General features: G+C 34.5%; 1 protein-coding gene across 1 annotated transcript; it reads left to right on the top strand.

Moving 5' to 3' along the window:
• Positions 1–254: 254 nt before the first annotated feature.
• Positions 255–19,689, top strand: slc15a2 (solute carrier family 15 member 2). Its single transcript, NM_001039828.1, is given in 23 exon segments — positions 255–355; positions 887–933; positions 1,788–1,875; positions 2,291–2,432; positions 2,807–2,899; positions 3,541–3,640; positions 4,520–4,610; positions 4,720–4,797; positions 8,248–8,330; positions 8,437–8,520; positions 8,616–8,705; positions 9,071–9,115; positions 9,386–9,421; positions 10,102–10,190; positions 10,473–10,554; positions 10,676–10,801; positions 14,367–14,537; positions 14,617–14,663; positions 14,825–14,932; positions 15,021–15,117; positions 18,097–18,240; positions 18,317–18,421; positions 18,508–19,689. Coding segments are annotated over 23 exon segments (2,160 nt in total). The 5' UTR covers positions 255–339; the 3' UTR covers positions 18,706–19,689.
• Positions 19,690–20,093: the final 404 nt, after the last annotated feature.

Raw genomic sequence — 20,093 nt, forward strand, 5'->3', positions numbered from 1 at the left:
AAAATACATTTGATTGGAATTATACCGAAGTCAAAACTTGTCCTTTGCTAATTGACATCTGCAGCGCGTTATATATTAACAGTTTAGGAGTAGGAAGCTCCCGCATAAACCGTATAATCTGATGCATGTGTTTCGGGTCTCGTGTCACTTCGACCCGCCCGGTCTGGGATTGCTATTCTTTGTCATGAAGTAATATATTAACCTGGGAAAGTTTAGCAGCAGCTTTAACATAAGCGTGAGGCGGACGACTTTTTAGTCTCTGTGGAGGGACGGACTTGGCCGCGTGTTCAGGAATCCACTCGTTGAGTGTCCAAGTACACACTTGGATTCATTGAAGAGATGGGGAAAATGAAGGGTAACTGTTTTTATGCATCAGTTGCTATTATTTTATGTTGCAGTGTTTCTGTCTTCTCAATCGTTAAATTGTCTGCTGGACGTGTCTGTTTTTTTACATTTTGGCACAAATCGACTTTTTATGCAACGTTTTCAATGTATACAACTGTTGTGAGGGTCAATGTTAAGGTTTAAACTATTTCTACGACGCGCACATGTCACGTTTTTAATAATGTCAACAGCAAAATTTGATGTACTGCAAAATAAGCGATGAGTTCGACAAGATTGTAAACTGTGGCGCCTGTGGGAAAAACAATGTTGTTGAGTTCCTTACAGACTTGCGTGCAGTGAGGCAGGGGCTTTTCAACCAACTGCCTAAACAAATATAGTTGCGCTGCTGGTTTCTGTTGGCTAGAGTGAAGCTGGCTGTAGACACAGATATAGTGATGAATTATGGTCGACAATATTGAGTTTATATTGAAATTTACCGAATTCCAAAATAAACTTTTGTATTAACTAATTCTCTCTTATTGTCTCATTTTAACTGTTTTAGACAAAGATGTTGATGCAGAGAAATATGAAAAAGCACAGCGCTCACCGGTGAGTTCAACTTTTTTTATTGGAAAGTGCAATAAACGTTGTGAAATATGGGGTATTTGCTAAAGACAGAACAGTTAGGCCCGGAGTAGAATATTGTGAATGTTCAAATGTTAGATGACATAAAGTAAGGCTATAATTTTATGGTGTAAACAGAGTATATATATATAAAAAAAAATTGTTGTTATTATTATTTTTTTTAATTAAAAATATATAACCGATTACTCAAGATTGATTTATTATTATTTATTGAAATCAGTTTGTGATTTTATGTAAGAATTTTCATATTAATGAATAAATGCCAATAAAATGTTAGAATAAATGTAAGAATAAAATGCCAGTTTTAAAATAATATTGGACATTGCATTGTTTTCATTTCAGATAATATTTAGCTTTCATAGTTTAAGGCATTTTATAGGTATATGTTTATATTAATAAGAATTATATTAAGATTACGATCTTACATAATTGTATGCATATAGAAATATATATGCATTCACATTTGTCTTTTTTCTGATAATAGTTTAATTAAATTATTGTAAATTGTAAACAATGTTTTAAATTAACAATTGCTTGTTGTTGTTTTAATTACCGGCTTTAGTTCACCATGATATGTAAAACATACATTTCTCCTCTTGACCTAATTGTTGTTATAAAATATAGCTGATGTTATATGACACACAGTATTACAGAAACAAAGCATTTGACCATTTTGTCACTTGTGGAATCTTTGTCCTGAGTACTTGTAAATGTATGACTTGTAGTACCTTTTAAAACTAACATTTGTATTGAATGGGGAAAAAAATGATTATTTCAACAAAAACTGTACATGTCTATTTGTTTTTTTTTGTGCACAGAAATTATGTGGGACTAACTACCCAGTTAGCATTGCCTTCATTGTGGTCAATGAGTTCTGTGAAAGATTCTCTTACTATGGAATGAAAGGTAATGAAAAAGGCATTTAAAAGCATTATATACTGTATAAACTTGTATGTGGTCTGAAATTGTCTTTTAGGTTAAAGGTCGATCTTGATTTAGTGGAATGTCTGTCCTTTGCAGTTGATTTCCAGTTTTTAATTTTTATTTGTGTAATGCTAGCTGTATTATATTTTATGCCAAATAAACATACTTAAATGTAATACTAAGTGCATACATATAAAAAAAGAAAAACGCATTGTTCCATGACTTTAATACAAAATTAAATTGCAAAATTAATATTTTTCATTTTTTTACAGTGTATCTGAACTTTGTTACTTATGATGAGAGAATTCAGTTGCATTTTATTGACCAGTTGTTGATCTGTGTAATCTGACATGAGTCTGTTAATGTTGTATTAATATATGGATCTTCTTTTTTTAAGCGGTGCTGACGCTTTACTTCATGAACTACCTGCATTGGGACAAGAATCTGTCTACAGCTATTTACCATGCATTCTCGGGCCTGTGTTACTTCACTCCACTTCTGGGGGCCTTGATAGCAGACTCATGGTTGGGGAAGTTCAAGTAAGTATTGTTCTTAAAGGGGTAGCAAAAAAAAGAAAATTCTGTCATAATTTATTCCCATTTTACTTGTTCGAAAACTTTTTTTTTCTCTGTTGAACACAAAAGAAGATATTTTGAATGGTGGAAACCTGTAACAATTCACATGCATAGTAGTAAAAACAAATAGTGTAAAAATCAGTGGTTAAATGTTTCCAGCTTGCTTCCAAATATTTTCTTTTTTATTCCTAATCTGTTTTTGAAAGAGTTAGTTAAAGATGATAGGTAATTAACTATCCCTTTAAAAGGAAAAATATGAGAAGACTGATGCTTTATTTATTTATTTATTTATTTATTTATTTATTTTATTTTTTTACTTTATTTTTATTTTTTTGCAGAACCATCATCTATCTATCTATTGTGTATGTGATTGGCCATGTGGTCAAGTCTGTCGGGGCCATTCCTGATGTGGGGGACAGCACTGTTCATATGTAAGCTTCTTTTGATGCTAGTTAAGGTGTGCATTACGGTAGCTTGATACTGTGAGGTTTTATAGTAAATGTATTTCAAGTGAAAAATATTTCCATTTTAGAAATGCAATAGGGTAAATACACACAGACTTTTAATTCCAGTCAGCCAGCCAGCCAGCCCCAGGGTTCCGGTTGGATTGTCATCCCATACAAAATCTGATTTTTAAAAAACAAAAAAGTGGGTATCAGACCAAACAAGAAGCACTGCATTAAATTCTATTTTTCCACACCATGTCTTTAAAATATGAAAATTAATTATTATTATTAATTAATTTTACCCCAGTATTTTCAATTGATTTTCAATTTTAGCTCCAACCCTAATCAAACACACCTGAACTAGCTAATCAAGTTCTTACTAGGTGTACTTGAAACATCCAGGCAGGTGTGTTGAGGCAAGTTGGAGCTAAACCCTGCAGGGACACCGGCCCTCCAGGATCGAGATTGATGACCCCTGCATTACAACATCCGTGTAGTAAAAGGAACTGTATGAAACCGAAAATAGTCACATAAACCATTACCAGAAGTTCATCATTGGCTGAAAAACACTAGCTGTCTATATAGCCCATTGGGCAGATACATGCTTTTTTGTTGTTTCCTCATAGAGCTCTGTCAATGGTTGGTCTGGGCCTCATAGCATTAGGGACAGGAGGGATCAAACCCTGCGTTGCAGCTTTTGGTGGTGACCAGTTTGATGAAGACAATGTAAGTCAATACAATTCATTCAGTCAATTGCAATGGCAGGGTTTACACATGTAAAATGCTGAATATTTTATTTTAATTCTGTATCTTAAAAAATTAAGTGTAAGTTCCCCTGAATGAAAATATACTCGCGCTCATATTATTCCAAACCTATAAGTTTTCTTATGCTGAACATAAAGAAGATATATTGAAGAATGTGGGTGACCAAACAGTTTATATGTGCTACGCACTGAACTCCATAGTTGGAAAGCTCCGTGGAAGTCAGTAGGTATAGTAAACTGTCGGGTTACCAATATTTTTTTCCAAAACATCATCTCTTGTATGCAAAGGAAAACTAAACACTCAAGTGCAGGGTGAGTAAATGATTTGCATTTTTAGATAAACTGTTGCTGTAAAGTAATTTATTTACAGCAGAGCACAGTAAAACCAGCAAATTGCTGTACAACTGAAATGCATATTCACAGAAAAGGAAAACAAGATGTTACACAATTTTCTAATTTGTATTACATCTAAAAGAGTGGATACTATTTAGATATAATTGGTTTCAGATACAGTTGAGGCTAATATACACATACCTTTGGAATTTAACAATTCCTTTAACATATCTAACGGTAACACTTATTTTGATGGTCCATTTGAGTAATAGTAGACTGTCTGCTGAATATCTGTTTATACAGACATTCAACAGACATTTAACTGACTATAAGAAACTTTGCAAGTACATGTCAACTTACACTTACCCTAACCTCAACCTAACAGTTTACTTATAATCTAATGGGAATTAGTTGGCATGTAGACACAATGTAACTTTAATTAAACAAACAGACCATCAAAATAAAGTGTGACCTATCTAACTTCTTTATTTTGCTCTTTCTTATTCAGATAGACGAGCGGAGAAAATTCTTCTCCATCTTTTACATGTCAATCAACGCTGGAAGTGTCTTATCCACTATTATCACACCAATACTAAGAGGTCAGTCTCAAGACAAAGCTACAATCACTTCTTTAAAGCAATGGAAGTTTATGGCAGTCATAAAGTGTCATTATCATGTCAATTACATGATTAAATGCATTGTTTATAGGTGATGTGCAGTGTTTTGGAGGAGACTGCTACGCCCTGGCCTTTGGAGTTCCTGCAGCTTTAATGGTCATCGCCTTAGGTGAGGGTCTTTAGTTTTCTGAGAATTTTACGTTGAAGGATAGAAGGAATTTTGAAATACTCTGAAATTCCTCATGGATTGTGTTTGTGAAACCAGCTGTCCTCAGTAAGCATGTATGTTTAGCACACTCATAGCCATTTATTCAGAAATCCCAGTATGTTATCATAGCACATTAGCGAATGTCATTCACTGTACCATGAATGCTGTGTGAAAAGTGGAATGTGGAAACTAGATGGGACATGCTCATACAATAGCTCTAAAATTATTTAAATACATTTTAACAAAGTTAAAGGCAGAATAATTAGTTCTCTGATACAATTGTATTTCTTTTTCAATTAGTTCCAAAGTGCGGTTTAACGGAGAAAATTTTGTCAGGATAGATCCAATCTGTAGTTTTATTGACTCATTTCTTTTGTCTTTACCATGATAATATTTACTAGTTATTTTGTAAGATACTAATATTGAACTTTAAGTGCAATTTAAAGCTTAACTAGGTTAATTTAGTCAACAAATTAGGTTTAGGCAAGTCACTGAACGACAATGACTATGTTTACATGGACATCAGTAATCAAATTATTTGCCTTAATCTGAATAAGGCAATATTATGATTATGATGCTTACATGAGTTGCTTTTTGAATGTTCCTTTCATGATCCCGTTTTCCATGTTATAGCACATAGATCGATTATCATCATTGCATCACTATGCTATCCACATGTCCTCTGGAGTTTCATCTAATTTCGTTTCGTTTTAAGTTTGTCGACTTAAACAGCAGTTTTGCACTATAACTTTAATTCAGGAACATTTCATGCGTGCCCCTGTGACAAATGAGATCTCGAAGTATAAACTGCTGAAAGAGTGTTGTTTTAATGGAATTTCATACCGCATGCTTAATGGGAGAAAAAAACCCTCTGCATTTCGTTATGTATGTGTCTGTGGTCTTCACTGACTCTGTAGGTGCAAAGGATAGACGAATTACCAGTTTGTAAACATTCAGGATGCGTGCGTAACAAGGTTGCAGAAAAAAAATGGGAGTGCTTGCATTTACAGCAAGGGAATGACATCTGATGTGATACATAGTTTGTTGTTGTATTGGAGATGAGTTATATTAATTATATATATATATATATATATATATATATATATATATATATATATATATATATATATATATATATATATATATACACACACATAATTCTTTCAGCATATTATAGCGGCGCTGATATGAAATGAGAGCTGCTGAGTCGAGCATTATTAATTATGTTGGCACTCCATTCAGCTCCCTTTTAGCCAAAGACGTCTGCAGTTGGCATTAAAAGCAGTGTGATGTACTGTAAAAGTTACGTTTTCTATTTTTGGACTCGAATTTGGCATCCTACCGCACAACATGACATGTTTGCTATTTAAACCTGTCTTTTTTTTGCAACCGGGAACCCGTGTGATCAAATGTTGAATTAAAGTTACATTGCATCAACATGCCAACTATTCTCATTATATTATAAGTAGACTGTTGGGTTGGGGTTGGTGTTAGTGTAAGTTGACATGTACTTGCAAAGTTTTTATAGTCAGAAGGAGAAGTATTAGCAGATAATTAGCAGACAGTCTACTATTACTCAAATGGACCATCAAAATAAAGTGTTACCGTTAGATATGTTAGATAAATTAAATACTGCTTTTATTCTAGCCGAAATAAAACAGATAGGACTTTCTCCAAAAGAAAAAATATTATCAGGCATACTGTGAAAATTTCCCCTGTTCAACATTTGGGAAATATTTTAAAAAGAAATTTACATCAATTAAATTTGATTAATTTAATACAAGGAATTACCAACCTATGTCACACATGGATCACACGTGTTTCTTAAGGGGGCTGCTAACATTGACTTTTACTTATTTATTAAACACTCATTTTAATTTAGAAAAACTAAAAGAAATTAAACTTTTTTTTTTCCCCAGAAGACAAAATATTATAGAAAATACTGTGAAAAATTGAACATTACTTGGGAAGTATTTGAACTATTACAATTACACAGGTGGGATAATAATTCTGCCTTCAACTGTATATATTTTTATATATATATTTTTTTTAAGTCAGAATTATTAATCCTCCTTTGATATTTTTTTTTCTTTTTTTGAATATTTCCCAAATGATGTTTAACAGAGCTAGTAAATGTTCAAAGTATGTCTGACAATATTTTTTTTTCTAGAGAAAGTCTTATTTGTTTTATTTCGGCTAGAATAAAAGCAATTTTTAATAAAAAAAAATAAATAAATAAAAAACATTTTAAGGTCAAAATGATTAGCCCCGTTAAGCTATATATATTTTTAAGTCTACAGAACAAGCCATTTATATATAATAACTTGCCTAATTACCCTAACCTGCCTAGTTAACCTAATTAACCCAGTTAAGCCTTTAAATGTCACTTTAAGCTGTATAGAAGTGTTTCAAAAATATCTAGTAAAATAATATTTATTTTCATCATGGCAAAGATAAAATTAATCAGTTATTAGAAATTTGTTATTAAAAACTATTTTGTTTAGAAATGTGTTAAAAAAAATCCCTGTTAAACAGAAATTGGGGAAAAAATAAACTTGAGGGGCTTATAATAATAATCAGGGAGTTTAATATGTATAAATGTATATATGCTGTGAAATCAAAAATTAAGTAGTGGGTTTCTTATATAATTATATCCTATAATTTTGTAGACAGTGAATTTCCAGAGATTGTCAGTAAGGTTGAGTTTAGGACCCTGGGCTGGCCATTTCATTATTTTAAAGTATTTAGCTTCAAGGAACTGCTTTACCCATTTCGTAGTGTGATGGGCTTATTTGTCTTGCATGAAAATTGCTGACTGAGCAATGAAGGGGAAGAAGGTTTTGATACTTTTCATAAGCATTTGTGTTCATTTTGTGTCGTTCAAACTGCCAATTAAACAGGGTTTATTAGATAATAAGGGAATTTACAACCAGGGTCCTTTTTAAGTCTCTCATTTACATTTTATTTTTGGCGTACTTATGTGTACGCTAACATCTTCTCTTTTTTATCCAAATACGACTAAGCAGCAACCTCAAAATCTAGGAAGCTCAATAATTTTGATCCCTAAACAGTGTACATCTAACGGTCTGTATGGAACTTCTTGAGTTGTGTTAGTTGTTTACAAATATTGTGTCTGATTGCTTATGTTTCTCACTTATGATAAAAGCATCAGCTAAATGCCTGAAAGTAAATGCACTTAGCATCTATTCACTCATTTAGCTGTGAAAGGCATTTTAAAATGGAGAAATAATTTTTGCAAACGCATCATGGCTTTGTGTTGGTATGAAACAATATTTGATTATTAATGCACTCTGGGTAAGAGCATGCTACTTCTACATGAGTGCTAGGGCTCCTTTATCTAGCTCATTTAACTTATTATGTGTGTAATTAACTCTGCACCTGCTCATCTAGTGGTGTTTATTTCTGGAAGTGGCCTATACAAGAAAAGTCCTCCAGAAGGAAATGTCTTGGTGCGTGTCTGCAAATGTATCGGGGTATGTAAATCATGTCAACAGTTCAAAAGCTTTCTTTAATGTGTTACTGAAGGATCTGGAGCATGCCTAGAAGGCTAACGGTCTTATTTTGCTTTGTTTTCACCAGTTTGCTATAAGCAATCGATGGACGAATTCCAAAAAGAGCCCAAAACGGAGCCACTGGCTGGATTGGGCAGAGGAGAAGTACTCGGTACGTTTCAGTTGCTATACAAGCCAAATCTACCTAGTTTTAAACTTGTGTGTTTCTTCACTTACTCACAGGATTTGAATGGTTTTCTTTTTCAGAAACGACTCATTCAGGAGATTAAAATGGTGTGCAGGGTGCTGGTTCTTTATATTCCTTTGCCAATGTTTTGGGCTCTCTTTGACCAGCAGGTAAAAGGTTTTTATTCCTATCATTAACCCATTTACCCACCATTATTCACCATTAACTCATTCTAAAGGTATTCTGAATATTCATTAAGTCATTTTGTTTGTTGAAAAAAGATATTTTGAAGAAAGTCGAAAACAGGTAGCCGTTGACATCCATTGACATTTAATGGCTACCTGATTCAAATTTACACAATTGAAATTTAATAAATAAGACAGGTAAATGTCTTGATCGCTCATGTTAGCCGTGACATTTAATCCTGAAAATATCTGCTAGATATAAGGATTCCACCATACAATCTTTGAAAATATTAAGGATCAGAGAATTGCTGAATAATAATTAATTTTTTTTTCTCTTTGTTCTGTGCAAGGGGTCACGCTGGACTCTTCAAGCTACTCGAATGAATATGGATTTTGTAAGTGTTTTTTGTTGTTGACCTCTATTAGTAAGGTGTACAAGATGATTAGGATCATAAAATAACTATAACATCCCATTTAACAATATTATTTTAGATTCCAAGCAATCAAGTCATATTGCAAGAGAAATAAGATAACCTGATATCCTTGAAGTGGTCTGATGATATTTTTTGATAACACTATATAGGCTTTGACATCATCAAGATTGAATCCAAAGGTTATAAATTAAATCAAATCTATCATAAATGATTTTGATTGATGTTTTGCAGGGTGGAGGCTTCATAATAAAGCCTGATCAAATGCAGGTGAGCCAAACAACCGGAACACACCACACCACACACACTGGAGTTACAGCTAGTAGTTCATCATTGAATGTTATTTTACAAAAGACTGGTTGATATGCTGTCAGCTTTTTTAATTAATATAAAGACATACGTTTTCATACATTTGACCTTAATCACCTTAATTTGTAAAATATTTTTTGCTGATTTTTTTGTTTTTGTTTGCATTTATTGGTTTAAACCTTTTTTCATAATTCTGAAAATAGTTTTTTATTTCCAGATTAAAAACAAAAGAATATGAAAACATTCACTCTTTTATTATTTAAGAGGTTTCACTTTTAAAATTCTCTGGATAATTTACTTTGTATATACAGAATAAATAATGTTACTTATTTTTATATTTATATTTAATGAGATGTTATAATATCTAAACTAAAATCTTAGATAATACTTGTAATAAATGTAATACATTTAATAAAAGGGATTATAGGGGTTTATCTAAAATTATTTTTCTAAAGACAAAAATGTACTGCCTCCTGTTTTGCAATACTGTCATGAAAATAACCAGTCAGTTTATAACAGGTTGTAAAAAAATACTAAGCAACAAAATGTTATTGTTATCACCTTTATAATGAATGTCTTTTTTTTTTTGCATGTTATGGTTCTAGTGTCATTCAGTGGGTGTGTGTTTCTGTGTTGTTAAGATGCTGAATGCTTTGCTGATTCTGGTGTTTATTCCAATCTTTGACATGGGCATTTATCCACTTGTAGGCCTCTGTCGGATCAAACTCACGTGAGTGCTGTGAACAAAGCACACATTTCTGTAAAGAGCAAGAAAACAAATACAGTAAAAGTTCTCACTATAGCATCTTTGAGATATTTTTCTTTGTGGTAAAAAAGTAATATTACAAACAAAATGTTATTTCTAATGCATTTACAGTGGAAATCGTTGGATTAAAACATTGAACCATAGTGAAATATTCTAAATATAAGATAACATTTTAACATAACATTGTCTGGGTAAAGTTATATCCATTCCATTTCATCAATTTGTCTTCAATTTGTGCATTTTTAGTCCGCTAAAGAAGATGGCGACGGGCATGATTCTTGCTGCACTTGCCTTCTGTGCTGCAACTGCTGTTGAAGTTTACGTCATTGTATGTACATTTCTTAAAATGGACCCCGTTGTCTTTAAAGATTTTCTGTAGAACTGTTTAACAATGTCATTTAGAGCCTGTCAACATTAACTGAAATTGACATTTTCATTTCCTTGGCCAGAAAACCGTGGTGGAGCCTCCTCCTGCCAAAGAGAGCCTTGTTCAGGTTTACAATCTTATGGATTCAGATGTCACAGTGCAGTTTCCAGCACACAATGTCTTCTCAGAGCCACTTAAACCATATGAGGTAACATCACTAAAAATAAACATGTTTGTGCCACCATATTCAGAATTTTTCTACTGTATCTGCACTCACTACCAGTTTAATAGAGCTCAAACCAGGGCTATTAATTTGACAAAATCTTACTAAACTTGTTACAATGGTAGCCTTTTGATTAACATTATGAATTTGTGACTACTGATATAAAGTTGCACAATAAGCTGAATGATTGCAAAATAAAGTGGAGGTAAGGCTAAAAATCATAAAGCTGACGCTGTCAGAATTAGGTTTGTCAAAAGTACAGACTTCATTACCTATTGGTACTGAAATTGTAAAAACATCCATTTCCACTAACATTTAAGCACAGTTAAGTGGATTCATAAACACCACTGATTGACCATTGTGTGTTCAAGTGCTCAACATATATCCTAGATATATTCACTAGATATCGCATAGGGACCCAGAGCATGCGTCAATAGCGCCGGCACATTTGTACAGGGCTCCTAGGACAAATGTCATTCAACCGCACTAGTCAAGACAGTGTTACTATGTGAAGATGCTGGACTTTAGCGTTGTGTACGAGTGTAGTAACAAGCAAACAAAGAAAACAAAGCATAAAGGCAGAATATTTCATAGTTAAGATTTCATTTTTTACTTTTTTGTATGTTATAAAGTTTTGTGCTAAACAAGTAACGTTATTGATCATAATACAATCCCTTACTGCATTCACCATTCGGCAAAGTAGCACCAACTTGTGCTAAATACAACGGCTTATGCTAGTTTTGTTGAATAAATTCGGCAAACAATGCGACAGAAATATGACAACGAGACGCTGCAGTGTCAGAAACTTGTATTATTGTCGGCTAAGTGAACGAGTCGTTCATAATTGAGATTCATTCACAAACGAATCGCTCGCTCCGTCAGAATGAGAAGTGAAAGCAGGAGAGGAGGAGGTGTGTTTCAGGACACGGATTAGATCAAATTTAACAGGGAGGGTGGATAGTACATTTTCATACACACAAACACGGTTTTTGTCAGGAATGTCCGTGCAGTCACTTATCCATCAATGTAGAAAAGTGAAGTAAAATTGTAATTTTCGTAATTAAAAAAAAATAGCATACTGACCTCTGGGAAAACTCCCGATCAGAGATAAATGTGTATATGTATATATATTTGGCTCTGGATGGCCACAGTCCTTAACTGCACCTTGGTCCCGTATTCATTTCATAGGAGCGCTACCCTGTACTTAAATGGCGGCGCTATTGACACATTCCTTCTAATAGACAACAACAGAGTAGGGGACACCTAATGTATATATCTATGAACATATATGAATGAGCATAAGCACTTCACTCTCTCTAGTAACAATTACACTGATATGGAAGCGTTTAAAAGCCATGTCTACAAGCTGACCCATCAATGGATTGCTCATATATCTGCTTATAGATGGACAATCTTTGATAGATCTACAGTAGTTTTCAGACAATCCTGTGTTTGTGTAATTGCCAGTTATGACTGTGAAGTAATGATCACTATAGCGGGTAGTATAAACACAACCAGCTAGCTGGAAATGCTGGTATTATCATATTTTTTAAATTAAAAGTTAATACATTTGACACATCCCTAGTCAGACGGGCAGTTTTGTTAGTCATGTCTGAATTACATATGGTCTAATGGCAGACAAAAGTAACTGATGTCATCAAATACATTCTGTTAATGGAAGTGGTCAAATCCACTTAAAATCATATACTACCATGAAATATAATTGGGTAAACTGTCAGTGGGTGAAGTTACACAGACCAAAACAAAGTCAGACATTTGAAATGCACATTTTGTGGAATAATTAAATTTAGCATTGTTTTTCAGAATGCTCAATTAGCATATTTCTTAAATATCTGCAAACATACAATATTATGCTAGTTTTTTGCTTTAGAAGAATCAGAAGTTTACACTTCTGACAAGTTTAGACAAGTTTATAGCACTTTTAAGATAGCTAAAACCAATCAGTTACAAAAATGCTTGTTTAGCCATAATCAGGATCCTTAAAACATCTGTAGTAATAAATAAAATTATACGGTATACTCTGCAAAGCCAAAAGTCGCACTTTGGAATTTAAAAAAGCAAATCCCAGAGTTTCCACGCTTCTTGAAAATACTCACTTATAAAATATTTATATTGAAGTACTTCAATTTTAGACAACTTATATACAAGTCCTTGAAGCTAAGCAGGGCTGCGCCTGGTCAGTAACTGGATGGGAGACAAATAGGGAAAGCTAGGTTGCTGCTGGAAGTGGTGTTAGTGAGGCCAGCAGGGGGCACTCAACCTGTGGTCTGTGTGGGTCCTAACACCCCAGTATATTGATGGGGACTCAATACTTTAACGTTCGGATGAGATGTTAAAGCGAGGTCCCGACTCTCTGTGGTTATTAAAAATCCCAGGATGTAATTCGAAAAAGAGTACAGGTTCAATTCTAGCATCCTGGCCAAATTTAGCCACTGGCCTCTGTCTATCATGGCCTCCTAAACATCCTAATATCAAAATTGGCTTCATCACTCTGTCTCCTCTCCACCTATCAGCTAGTGTGTGGTGTGCGGTCTGGCGCAATATGGCTGTCGTTGTGTCATCCAGGTAGATGCTGCACACTGGTGGTGGTTGAGGAGATTCCACTTAATGTGTAAAGTGTATCTAGAAACACGCTATATAAATGTAATGTAATTAATTAATTAATTATTATTATTATTATTATTATTAATTGTCAAAAGCAGAATGAAAAAAATTATAAATTCTTAAATTAAAAAAACTTAAATTGAAATCTTGTGCAATAACAATAACATATAATGCACATTTTATCGATATTTCAGAAACTGCATTTAAATATTACCAGTATTGAATTTCGCAAATTTTATTAAAGTTCTTTGAACATGACAGTAAAAATCTCTAATTTTTAATGTAAATTTTAAGTGTGTCATGTTAAAAACAGTAACGACTTTCGTGACACTACATATACTGCGGTATAAATGACATGAAGTGCTTGATTTAATATTATTAGTGCTTTTAAAAAGTCCCTGAAAGTCCTTGAATCTGCTGTTTATGTAAGCCAGGGGTGTCCAAACTTGGTCCCGGAGGGTTGGTGTCCTGCAAAGTTTAGTTTCAACCCCAACCAGACACACCTTTGCTAGCTAATCAAGCTCTTATAGGCTTTCTAGAAACATCCTTGCAGGTGTGTTGAGGCGAGTTGGAGCTAAAATCTGCAGGACATCGGCCCTCCAGGACCGAGTTTGGACACCCCTGGTGTAAGCATTGGACCCCTGAAATTTGTAAAACTTTATAATGGATTGCTATTGCAGTGATTTATATGTTTCTGGCTTATTAGATACAGTATATGGCACATTGTTGACTGTCATGTCTAATTGCTGTTTCCACCATTGTATAAAAAGAAGTAACCCAACTGAGGCCATGCAGTATGTGATTTTTAGCACAGATAAAGGAACTATTCTCTATGTCCCATTCTAAAAGTCCTGTAACGCACAGCATCTAGTGAATTATTGCTTTGTTTTATTTACGTATAGTCACAACTGTTTTAAATCTACAGGAACCTTCGGGATACTCAAGTCTTCCTCTTACCGGAGAATCTCAGCTGCAGAATGTGGTTGTCAGTCACAATGGTATGAATTACCAGTGCAGACTCACGTTTACAGAGCGGATGGCTTACAGTCTCTTACTGCACCCTACTGCACAGCACAACGGCTCTGTATGCAATCTGGTGAGTGAGTGAGTGCCACGGTTAACAACATTCTATAAAATGCTATACATTACTGTTAACATTTATCATTGTTAACCAGGTAAAAGATCACATCACCAAGTCTGAAACCGGGGCTGCGTATATAAGGTACATTTAATGCTTAGAGAACAGTGTTTTATATTGTCCCAAGTTACTGGTTAACTGCTTTGTTAAACTTTAATGCAACTGTCCATCAATATCTTCAAGCCAACCTTTGACAAAACAACCCGGATCGTTCACTTTTGTCTTTAAATGTTTGTCCATCACAGGTTTATCAATACGCACACAGAAAATATCAACGTAACAGTTGGCACTGAGGAAGTTCATGCGTCTGCAAATTATGGGATTTCTCGCAATATAAGTGTACCAAGGGGAGAGTGAGTATTTTAATCCTACAATTGTACATTATCAATGTATAATTTCAAGCAACCGCTCACATTGATTGCAAGTTTGCTTGTCTTTCAGATATAATAAAGCTGTTTGTGTAACTGACACCAAAGAATATGAGATTAACCTGGGACTTCTTGATTTTGGTGCTTTCTACACAGTCATACTCTCAGAGGTGTGTGATCGAGTTCAGTTTAGTTAATGTTTTGTGCAGCTTGTACTTTACTGCAAAGTTGAAGATACAATTTAGGGCGTACTTCATAACACAATGAGAACTTGGCTGAAGTTTTTACGGGCAATTGCTTGTTAATCTTTGAGATTTAATGCTTGGAAAATATGTCGTTCATGTAACATTCAGTTCTCGATGTCAGTTTATCAAGATTTCTGTTCCACTTGCAATTAAACATGACCGTAACTGCTTAAAGGGATAGTTCACCCAAAAATGTAAAATTACACTAAGCATCAAATAGTTCCAAACCTTTATAGACCATTTCAATGTGGTGATGTCCTTGGCCCATGAACATTTCCTGCTTGTTTTAAAACTATTTTTAATGGTAAAAAGAGGTAATTCAATCATTACTTTAATGTTAAAAAAGCTATCATAACATTATTTATCAATGTGTGGCTCTTTTTGGATTCTCAGAAGCTGTAGATAATAAAAATGTAAAACAGGAAACACATTGGGGCAATTGATTTTGTTTACATCCCTCAAAATGGTCTATGAGTTTCTTTATTCTGTTGTAGTGAATTAGCTCAAAGGGAATTAAAGATTCATTTGAATGGGGCTTCAAAAATATTGAATCTTTAAATCCGAGCAAACAAATCATCCATCGAATTGTCATTAAACAGACAGTTGACTTCAATTACGACTGTAGCTATCAAAAACAAAAACCCATTTATGTTTAAGCAGGGTAGCAAGATTGAAGTTTAAGACATTAGATTCATAAACAGGCACCTTTCTTTATACAAAATTAAACTTTGAATAATCTAACAGAAACTAACACCTAACACAAACACACATTTATACAAATTTAGAGAAGAGTTAAGAATGTAAAATAAGAGTTTGAGAGGGTGTAATGATGGAAAAACCTCGGATTTTGTAAGACCACACCAATCGAACCAAAATAATCAATTTAACCCTTCTATAGTTTTTTTAGGGTTACATTTAGTTTACACCAGTTCAGTGGTAGTCTGCGTTCCTTTTGTGATGTGAAGAACTCTCTCTGTTGAGCACGTGTTTGGTGGTCGTCAGTTATTTGTCCTAACAAGGCTTGAAGTGGGGTCGAGTCTGGAACTTGAGGCAGCAAAAGTTTTTGGTTTTACAGCACATTAAACTTAACCAGACTCGTCGAAAAAAAAAAAAAAAGGTATCAGAGATGGGAATGTTTGAGCTGTGCTGTTCTCCTGGGGTTCCAGTTCTGGGTTCAAGTATTTCTCTGGTCTGGGCGGTGGCCTTAGGTCACAAGTTTTATAAGGATGGTTTTGTACCCACCCTCCGGAGCCGAGTTGACCAATGAGAAGTTAAGGGTTGGTAAGCATCGGAACCTCCCTTTAGTCTGCAACACTCAGGTCCTCACTTTCATCCGCGACACTTCGTGAACCGGTCACTTTTGGGTTGAGGGCAGTGTGACAGCCGTTTGCCTAGAGCGCCAGTTCGGCTTGCTCTGGCCCTGTGTTCAAGTTCAAGTAAATGATGACAGAATGAAAATTTTTGGGTGAGCTATCCCTCAAATAGGTTCTATCGTGTCATTAATAAGAGCTCACTTTTTTTCTGTAGAATGTTTGTTTTTGTGAGTTTGTGTGTTCAGCTGCCCTTGTTTGTTTTGATTTCTCCTCAAGTGTCTATCCCACTCACACACGAGTCTTAAATGAAAGTCAGAATCATTCTTGGCAATTCTGATGCATCCCCAGTTTGTAGTTTTAGATACTTGTTTAGTCAGGCAAGTCAAATTCTTACACATTGTCCATTGTCCAGCCCTGTGTATAAAATTCAACTGGCCAAAGTGGTTAGTGGGAGTTACTTGCCTTCTGAAATCCACCTGCGTTTGTAGGGTTGGCAGATGTTAATGTCAAGCCCTGTTTATACATATTGCTATTTTACAGTATCATCCATTTATACAAGATTAAAAATACCTTGTCAGTCCCACATTGTTAAATCAATATTTAATGAATGTCAATTAATCAGATAAAATATCAAACCAAGAGGCACTTATTTATAGCATGCAAATTCTATTTTGTCAATAGATTCTATTCAAACTATAGATAAAATCTGTATTTTAATAGAATTTCTTCATTGCTATTGCTATTTTTGCCCTTGAGTCCGAGTCATTTGATTTTGATAATCTACCGAAGCCTGATCTGATACTTTCAGAATACATAAAAAAGAATAAAGAGGAGCGAAGAAACAGGTCGAGGATTTTCCTTATTTTTTATTTATTCACCTTATTTTAACATTCAACAACTCTGTTAATAAACAGAGCACTTCTGTGAGGTAGCTTCAACAATCAACTAACAAATAACATCAATTCTTTACTTTTACTTTAGTGCAACAGTAAATATAAAAACAAACATCAACTTAAAATACCCTGCAGGCAGTCCCAAGTTTACATGTCTCACAGTTTGCTATGACTATGTTGTCGTCATCAACTTCAACTTAGCCGCAACACAATACTGGAAAACCCCCATTACTCCCACATTCACACACATACACTACAGCCATTTTAGTTTATTCAATTCACCTATCTCGCATGTCTTTGCTACCCACCGTGATGTTCTGGTCGTCAACCCCTCCCCCTCTTGTTCTTCAGTTTTTGATTGCTCACCACCCAGAATGTTTATTATATAAGAATGTTTAAGATCGTATCTAATGTCTGTATTCAGTTGTTTTAATTGCATATTTATTAATGAAATTTTTTTTTGCCAAGAAAATGGCCATTGTTGCTGACATGACATTAAATAAAAATATATGATTCATTTTTATTGTAATGGGGAAAAGCAGTTTTGACATGTTGATTGCATCAAAATGTTCCAATACTCATATTCAACTTTATGCAAATGCTGCATTATATGTCTGTATACATTCAGCTCAAATACTTTAAAACAATAAGCAAAAGCACTGAATTTCTGAAATTATTATCTTCATTTATTTCCACAGGCGGGCAATAATCTAGCGGTTAAAAAGATGGAGGACATCCAAGCCAACAACATTCACATCGGCTGGCAGATTCCACAGTACGTGTTCCTCACAGCCGGAGAAGTCATGTTCTCCATCACCGGTCTGGAGTTCTCCTACTCACAGGTACAGTAAGTCAATCATATATTGTACCTCAAGCTTGTGTGCATAAAACGTCTCACTTCTGTTCTTGTGCACGCAGGCACCGGCGAGCATGAAATCCGTTCTCCAGGCTGGATGGCTTATGACCGTGGCATTTGGAAATGTCATTGTCCTGATTGTGGCAGAAGGGGCTGGCATGGAACAGGTACATTTTGAGCTTTCTTCTAAACCGCTGTATGATTTATTGCATTGTCAAAGCACTTATTTGTTTATCTTTTGGTCAATCACCAGTGGGTGGAGTTTCTGCTTTTTGCTGCACTCTTGGTGGCGGTCAGCATCATCTTCTCCATCATGGCTTATTTCTACACCTATGTGGATCCAGATCAGCTAGACAAGCTTTTCAAAGAGGATGGAGATGGCGGGAAAGTGGAAAGTAGTAAGAAAGATGAGCTTTCTTTGGGTGATATGCCGAAGCAAACCAAGATGTAGCAAACTGATGTTCGGAGTTTTGAACTATTCAGATCTGTGAATAAGCTAATCGACTTTATTTTTTTCACATCGGACTGTGTATTTTCTTCTAGGGCCTTTATGTGGCATTATGCTGAGCTTTACTGATCAGGGATCAAATTCCAGCTGAATTAGGAGACATTTGTTGTGCTGCAGCAATGTAATGAACATGGTACCTTGCACAAAGAAATCATTTATAGAGATGTAATGCTTAAGAATGTGATGGACTTTACACTTCATATGTTTGGGGTTGGTAAGATTCAATGAAGTCTCTTATAATCTTCAAGACCATTTATTTGACTTATCAAAAGTAAGACAGCATTGCTCTCATAAATGAACTGGTTCAGTATAATTGATCATAAGTTACATCATGTGTAAAATGAAATTCTGCTGATTTCAAAGCTGAATATTAATCCTTGTGAACAGTGATCCTTCAAAATCATTTCGATATGCTGATTTGGTGCTTAAACATTTCTTGTTATTCTTGGTGAAAATAGTTGTGCTGCTTTAATATTTTCGTCAAAACCACTATTCTTTTTTTTCTGTATACTTTAAAAATAGAAAGTTATTTTCTTTGCCACAATGTAAAAGCTTGTGCTGCCACTTTGATCAATTAATATTCATTTATTAGAAAAAAAAAGAAAAACAAAAGTCTTACTGATCCCAAACACTTGCACATATACACTTTAGAAATATCAGTCAATAACTATTATTCCAGTAATGCCTATTTGCACAAGTCAAAGCTCACGTATGTATATAATGCCTGTCAGTCTTGCTCTGTTCAGAGGGTACTCCTTTTCTAGATGACAGTTTATTAAAACAGACTGCTCTGGTTTCATGTATTAAGTCGAAAGGCTGGTGAATGTTGTCAGGGATGGAGTGATTCATGACACTCTTTGAAATAAACTTGTATATATTTGTAACACAATTATTGTGTACATAATTACACCAGAACTGATTTCTGAACCATTTGATCCAACTTTTATTATTGTTATTTTTTTACTCAGACCATTGACAAAGTTCTCTCTGCCTCTCCTCTCTCTCTCTCTCTCACACTCACTCACTCACTCACTCACTCACTCACTCACTCACTCACTCACTCACTCACTCACTCACTCGTGAAAATAGAGGTACTATTTATAGGCTTTGTATTATGAAATAATCACTTAAAGCGACATTTATTGTTATGTTACTAGAATTCTTAGTGTATAATATAGTTTTGTAAGAAAAATCCACAGTCACTATATTTTGATGGTCCGTTTGTTAAATTTAAGTTACATTGCATCTACATGCCAACTAATTCTCATTAGATTATTAGTAGACTGGTAGGTTGAGTTTGGGGTTAGTGTAAATTTGACATGTACTTGCAA

The sequence above is a fragment of the Danio rerio genome, chromosome 9, assembly GCF_049306965.1.
Source record: "Danio rerio strain Tuebingen ecotype United States chromosome 9, GRCz12tu, whole genome shotgun sequence".
NCBI lineage: Eukaryota > Metazoa > Chordata > Actinopteri > Cypriniformes > Danionidae > Danio > Danio rerio.